The sequence below is a fragment of the Berghia stephanieae genome, chromosome 4 (assembly GCF_034508935.2).
Source record: "Berghia stephanieae isolate SIO BIC M18660-M18661 chromosome 4, UCSD_Bste_1.3, whole genome shotgun sequence".
NCBI lineage: Eukaryota > Metazoa > Mollusca > Gastropoda > Nudibranchia > Aeolidiidae > Berghia > Berghia stephanieae.
The window spans coordinates 53,327,440-53,335,259 of NC_088363.1; the positions used below are offsets into that span (position 1 = coordinate 53,327,440).

The 7,820-nt window shown below is 38.8% G+C and overlaps 1 protein-coding gene across 6 annotated transcripts in view; it reads right to left on the bottom strand.

Moving 5' to 3' along the window:
* The window catches only part of LOC144970815 (UDP-glucose 6-dehydrogenase-like), a 63,331-nt gene that overhangs the window by 19,528 nt on the left and 35,983 nt on the right, over positions 1-7,820 (bottom strand). For all 6 annotated transcript variants that reach the window (XM_078910850.1, XM_078910852.1, XM_078910853.1 and 3 more), the window contains one exon: positions 714-882. In XM_078910850.1, the coding sequence (XP_078766976.1) occupies positions 714-882 (169 nt within the window). The remainder of the gene's footprint in view (positions 1-713; positions 883-7,820) is intronic.

Sequence of the window (7,820 nt, forward strand, 5' to 3'; positions counted from 1 at the left end):
TCCAACTGGAAACAATATGATTAGGGAGTAAAGCAAAAATACTTTATGTCAAATTTTCACATTAAGTCCGAATTTTATTTGAATTTTTAAAAAAATCTTGATGAAATAATCCGACTCACCAAATATGGACTAATACGAATACGTATTTGGCAGGTTTATGTAAAAGGAAGCAAAATAGGTTGGGTTTTTTTAGATTCTTATCCCTTTAATGGTGCAAAACATAAATCCGAGGGGAAAACTTTTTGGGGGAAATCCAAATTAGATCAAATCAGGAGCAAATCAATGCGAGGCTGGAGTTAATAATAATAATAATGATGATGATGATGATGATGATGATGATGATGATGATGATGATGATGATGATGATGATGATGATGATGATGATAATAATAATAATAATAATAATAATAATAATAATAATAATAATAATAATAATAATAATAATAATAATAATAATAATAATAATAATAATAATAATAATAATAATAATTGGCATAAGCAATAACAGAACTTTGAAACTAGTAATAAAAATGTACAATCCAATGTCATGATTAGACTCAGTGCCGTTTACCAATCTAAATAATTTAATAATTTGTCAAATAATGACACTAACAAATTTAAAAAAATAAAAATTAAAAATGAAAAAGCAGCTAGCATAAAATAAATCAAAATCAAAGCCAAATTAAAACAGCTTAGAAAAATAAAATTCTTACCTCAAAAATGGGCAAATTATCCGAGTTCCACTCCGCGATGCGCTGGGCACTCAAATCGACTACTGTGACCTGTAGGTTGGGACATTTGTGAGCTATTACGGCACAGGACGGACCTCCTACGTAGCCGGCGCCTATACAGCATACCTTGGTGATGGTCATGTTCCACTCTCTGACAATGAATGAAAATAAATAAACTAATTTATTTATTAATCAATTGAAATATGACATAATATTATATAATATAATATAATATAGTATAATATAATATAATATAATATAATATAATATAATATAATATAATATAATATAATATAATATAATAGAATATGATATAATACAATACAATAAAACAGAAAAGAAAAGATAGAACCTGTAATAGTGTTGGCATTTATATTGACCAATCTGTACACCCAGCTTTGATAAAGTAGCTAATTAGATCTGTAATGGAAGCGCCTTGAGACAACCAAATGTCCTATCCACAAGGTAGCTATCAATTAACACTGGTATTGAGGAATCATTCCGAGTAAGTTGCATTGCGTGGTGCCACCCAAAACGCTGGCATTGACGAAGTTCGACCCATGGGTAATGAACATCTTCTTATAGATAAAGACAAATAAGTCGGTGATAATGAAGGGTTCGTTGGATATCTCCGTGCTTGAGCTTGAGCATTTATATAGCACAATATACACTAAACGTGCTCAAAGCGCTTTACAGAGGGGTCCCTGACCAACAGCAACACGTAACATGTAGAACGAGACTTGACGCCTGTTAGTCAATATTACAATTTTTTTCTCAACATAGACAACGGTGTAAACGGCCAGGTACTCATTTTATACCTGAGTACGGCGAGGGAATGTGAGTAAATAGCCTTTTCAAAAAGACTCAACTATGCGTCGAGCGAGGCTCGAACCCAGGACCTTCCGATCCGAAAGCGAGTGTCATACCACAAGACCACATAGCCCGACGGATATCTCCGTCGTGCTGTAGTACCGGATTTCCTCGACCAAGGCCATGGGTGCTGGCTCGCTGGAACATCTTGGATTTCAATCATGTCGATACCCAACAATCCAATCCAATCCAATCCCAACAGAATCTCACTATAAAATAATTCAATCTATGCTGATGTTCCAATAAAATTTCCCCCAACTATGGTGTAACGAAATGCTTCCGTGTAGGCGTCAGTTTACGACAGGATGTACGTCGTCGTAGTATTAGTTGTTGTTGTTATTGTAATCCCTCCGGAACAACCCTTCTTTTGTTGATACAGGTCTTATCAGATCATGCACCTATGGCCCGGAAGTTTGAATTAAACTACGTAGTGTGGGTGTTATTGTGAGAAAGGCATCAATCTTGTTTTCTCCGTAAACTTATAAGCAAAGTAGGATCCCTGTATTCTACGGGAGTGACTTTGTTATGGTATGGCTTGATTGATATCTCGTAACTATGGGGCTGACGAATTTATTTATCCTTGATATGAGGATGTCCGGTATCAGGATGGGTTGTTGTTGTCCATGATTATGGAATCTGGGGGAGTTTTAAGGAATTTCAGATGTTTACGGATATGACTAACATCCGGTTGTGTGGGTAGAATTTTGCTTCGTTTGCTTGATTTTTGCCTATAAATGCCAGAGTTTTGAGCAGTTTCTTCAGACCACTCAGCGGAGTCTTTTAGGCTCATTGTCTCAAAAGAGACCAGACAGCGGAGTCTTTTAGGCTCATAGTCTCTAAGCGATAACCACAGCGGAGTCTTTTAGGCTCATTTGTTTAACTCTTGTGTAGAGTTGGATTAAAGTCTTGTGTAGACTTTGTAGTGCTCAAAGTTCGAGCTGAAACACGTTTTGTGTTAACTCTTGTGTAGAGTGTGATTTAAGTCTTGTGTAGACTTTGTGGTGCTCAAAGTTTGAGCTGAATCAAGTTGTGTTATAACTCTTGTGTAGAGTTTGATTAAAGTCTTGTGTAGACTTAATTTGTGATTTCAATAATATGTTCGGCTCTGGTGAGATTTTGAATAATATGTTGTGATTACAATTATGATTGTGTTTTGATATCAATATCATAATATCACTTTAAATTTTGATTCTCAATTAATTAATCAGATAATGAAATTAATTGTGTAATATATTCTTGTTGTAAAGAAAATAAGCTTTTCTTGCTATAAAGCATTATTATTTCATATCTACAAAGTAAAGCAATATTAATCAACATTAATAAATTGATTTGTTAAAGTAAAATAATATTTACTCATTTAAAGTAAACATATTGAGTGAGTTCGAATATAGATAGAGTTATATTCGTATGATTATCATATTATAACAAAATCATTTTCTTTCTTTAAAGTGAATGAGCCGTTGGAGGCTGGGCTTTAACAAGCCAACTTTAGGCTATACACTCATAGCTTGACCCTAATAGAAACTGAACATTTGCCTGTTTTATAAGTTACCTGTGAAGAACCATTTGCTTATTTTAATATCAGAACATTGAGAAACAATTGATCTGTTTATGAATACTGTGAAATCAGAACAATTTCAAGAAGAGACAAATTAACAATATTAGAACAACCTTACAGTTTTTGTTGAATATCAAGGACACTCTTTTGGCTTTCTTCTACACGTCTGGATTGTGTTTAGTTAGTTAGTTAATTATTAGTTGCCTGTATGACTGTGATGGTTGCAACCTATCTGTGAGATTGTCTGATGTGGTAGCGGTTTGGTAAAGTATTGATAATTAATTGATTTAATTATATATTTTCATATCGCTTTCATATCATATTCATCATCACACCATCTCCATCAATTTGTCATCCATCCATTTGATTTCATACTTATTACATCTATCATTTCATCTTTATATCTCATAATATCTTTGTTATATTGTAATAAAATATATCTTCATTTAGCTTCAAAACCTTTATCAACGTATTGTGTTTGGTTATTGATCGATGTCGTAGCTTGAATATAGCACACATAAACAAGGTTGCAAACTGCGCTACATAAGCATACGGTTTACGTGCGCACTTTGTGACATAATTTGGTGTCAGAAGTGGGATTCTTATTGTTGTGCATTCAAGAGACATCGCGACCAAACAATTGTTGAGACAGGTTAGGGAGTTGTTTCAAACTTGAGATAGATACTATCTTTGGGGCTTAAAGCAAATTGGTATCCATTTAATGGTTATAAGACTGTCATTATACGCAAGGTGTAATACAAGTTATTCTGGTAATTTTCACTTGTTCGGTTATACGTTGTCAGTCATCTGTCATAGTGATACGGATCACTGACTTAGCGCGAAACATAAGTGCCTGCTCCACTCACTTTTCTGAATTAAAAATTCACCCCATACACCGGAGCATACTCAATGTCTCAATCGTTTCTATGTTATATGTTTGTGTTGAGAATATTGGCTATTAGGCTTAACTGCTGGTCAAAATTATTCGCGATGGTGGTGTACGAACGAATCGGCGGTCTCAAGAAGTGGGTGAGAGAGGGATCTAGTAATGACTTTGAGTTTGAAACGAATATTTTTGTGTTCGTGGATAGCTCACACGGTAGAGCCACGCTCTCACCTGCCAGGCGGAGTTGTCGTACCAATAAGGTCGCAGGTTCAAACCCCACCACCGCCGCGAAAAATTTTTATTCTCTATTGTCTTCTGGCACTTTTCTATTCACTTCATATCTTGTTGAAAGCGGTACTCGCGCTGTGAAGCCTCCATTGTCCCCCCTCTCCCTTTTGTAAGGAACGAAGGTGGTTGTTGGGGTAATTTGATTCCGTGTAGGAATCTGGGTGAAGATTGTGTTGGTCCCGTGTGAGGATCTGTATTAAATCATTTGTTTTGACTCTCTATGCACATATAGTAAGTCAAGGTATTGATTCTGTGTAAGAATCTGGGTGAAGATATTTTGTTGATTCTGTAATTGAATCTGGGTGAAGATTTGGTTGGTTCCGTGTGAGGACCTGTAATAAATCAGTAGTTTGATTCTATGTATTATCTGAGTCTATATAGATCAATGTTGGGTTCCATGTAGGGATCGGTATTAGTTGCCTGTTTTGATTCCGTGTAGGGATTATATTGACGCGTATCGTTATAAGGTTACTTGTAGTACCACTTTATTCTACGTGAAAGTAACAATTACGGCAACAGTGTTGATAAACATATTGAAGTTTGTTTATTTGAATTTGAATTGGTTTGATTAATTGTCCTAGAGATGGATGTGGAAAGATTAATTAAACTTGGAGAAAAATTGGAGTTAAGGGGTGAAGATCTCCGTGCTTGGGTGACAGCCCAGTTACAAGAAGATGAAGAGAGAAAAGAGAAGGAGAGAGAACGTGCCAAAGAAGAGGAGGAGATAAGCAGAGCACGAGCTCAAAGACAAGAAGCTCTGATGGAGAAAGAGCTTGAACTGCTTAGGTTAAAGTCGGAGTGTCAGGCTTCCTCCAACAACGACAGTATGACAAGTGACATTCGATCATTTACTCATGCTCCTACTGTTAAGAGTCCTCGACTTCCATGTTTTGACGAAAACAAGGATCATATGGACAGCTATCTGCTCCGTTTCGAGAGATACGCTAAAGTCAACGGCTGGGAATGCAGGGATTGGGCAATCCAGTTGTCTGCACTTCTCAAAGGGAAAGCACTGGACGTCTACACTCGACTGAGTGATGAAGATGCCATCGATTATGGGGTAGTAAAAGCGGCTTTATTGAGACGTTATAATCTAACGGATGATGGATTCAATGAAAAATTTAGGAAGAGTAGACCGGAACAAGGGGAGCGTTTTAGCCAGTTTGCGACTAGATTGGAGAGTTATATGGAAAAATGGATTGAGTTGTCGGGGAAAAGGAAGGACTCAGTTGCTGACATTCTGGATATGATATTGAAGGAACAGCTTGTCAGTGTCTGCGGTCGGGATTTGACGATTTTCATAAAAGAAAGACAACCGAAGACAGCAAGGGAAGTAATAGATTTAGGAGAAAAGTACATTGAAGCGCACGGTGTCGCAGGAACATTTTCCAAAAGTGGAGTGGCTCAAGAAAAATCAAAGAACGTCAATGAAAGTAGTCGAAACAACGTAATGAAGGACACTACCCGCTTCGCTAGCCAAATGGTTTGCCACAACTGTAAACGGCCAGGACATATGGCACGAGATTGTCGACAAAAGAAGCAAGCTGCTGCTGTGGTCGAGAGTCCCTTTTGTTATTACTGTCGGCGAAAAGGACACTTAATAAAAGATTGCCGTGAGAAGAAGAGGCACGAAGACAGGAAGGCACCTACCGGTATAGAACAAGTCTCCGCGATCACAGAAGATCATGAACCACAGAAATGTTTGAGACATGACAAGGTGGAATTAAAGTGCGGATGTGAGATGCCAATGATTTCTGCAGCGTGCTCAGGACATGTGCCAGTCGCACCTGTAATGCCGGTGGCCGCCGGATGGTTGAATGGGAAAAAGGTGAAGGTGTTACGTGATAGCGGCAGTAGTTGTGTCATCGTCAGAAAAGGACTGATAAACAAGAGTAAGGATGACTGGAATAAAAAGGTCCTGATCTACTTGGCTAACGGAGAGGCTATTTCCGCACCACACGGTGAAGCTTATTTGGAATGCCCCTATTTTACCGGGAGATTGTCAGTCGTCGAGTTAGAATCCCCATTGCATGACGTTATACTTGGGAATATTGAAGGGGCCAAATGCCCAGGAATGCATGTAAAAACAATTACTGACGAGCAGGAATTGGGTCATGGAGATGAACTGAGCGCCGTACAAACACGAGGGCAACGTGAACGCAAGATCAAAGACTTGGTCACAGCTCCATCTATAGAGACAGGTGTAAGCGTCGACGAACTAAAGGAGAAACAAAAGCATGACATCACACTAAAAGCTGCGAGGGATGCTGCTACCAGAGGAGAGGTAAGAAACACAGGCAAGAGTAATACCAGTTGGTATGCCTATGACAGAGGTTTGCTGATCCGCTATTTTCAATCTCCAAGGGTTGAGCACGGGGATTTGGTAAAGCAAGTTGTCGTACCAAAATGCCTGCGTAATTCAGTCATGCGGTTGGCCCATGAAAGTGTACTCTCTGGACATCTCGCGGCAAAGAAAACGACAGATCGAATACTGAGTAATTTTTACTGGCCAAATATTTGGGAGGATGTCATGAGATTTTGTCAGTCTTGCGACCAGTGTCAAAGGTCAGCTCCGAGAGGAATCACCCCTAAGGTCCCTCTTACTAAAGTTCCGCTCATCGATGAACCCTTCAGTCGGGTAGCAGTGGATCTAATTGGCCCCATCATGCCGGCATCAGATAGAGGAAACCGATATATACTCACTGTGGTGGATTACTGTACGAGGTATCCAGAGGCCATTGCTCTGAAGAGTATGGAAACAGAAAGAGTAGCAGAAGGATTGGTTGACATCTTTAGCCGCACGGGAATACCTAAGGAGATGCTAAGCGACAGGGGGACGCAATTCACATCAGACCTGATGAAGGAAGTATGCAGACTGCTCTCCGTAAAACAAATCACTACTAGTCCTTATCACCCACAAGCCAATGGGCTTGTAGAGAGATTTAATGGAACTTTAAAAGGAATGCTCAAGAGGTTGGCTGCAGAGCGACCCTCAGACTGGGACAGATACATCAATGCTGCATTATTTTCATACAGGGAGGCTCCTCAGGAATCTCTTGGTTTCTCTCCGTTTGAGCTCTTATTTGGAAGGCCTGTGAGAGGACCGATGAAAATATTACGGGAACTATGGACCGAAGACATAGAAGACCCGGATGTGAAAACGACGTATCAATACGTAGTCGATTTAAGGGAAAAGATAGAGAATACTGTGAAGGCAGCACACGATAACCTGCAGTATTCATCCTCGCGTTACAAGGCACATTTTGACAAAAAGGCCAAAGTAAGGTCATTTGAAAAGGGAGATAAAGTATTGCTCTTACTGCCCACGAAACATAACAAACTGGAATTGAAGTGGCAGGGTCCTTTTGAAGTGAAAGATGTCACGGGTCCGAATAATTACGTCATTAATATAGACAACACCAGAAGGACATACCACGTCAATTTGCTGAAAAGGTACTACGTGAGAGACGTGGAGAAGGAGAATGAA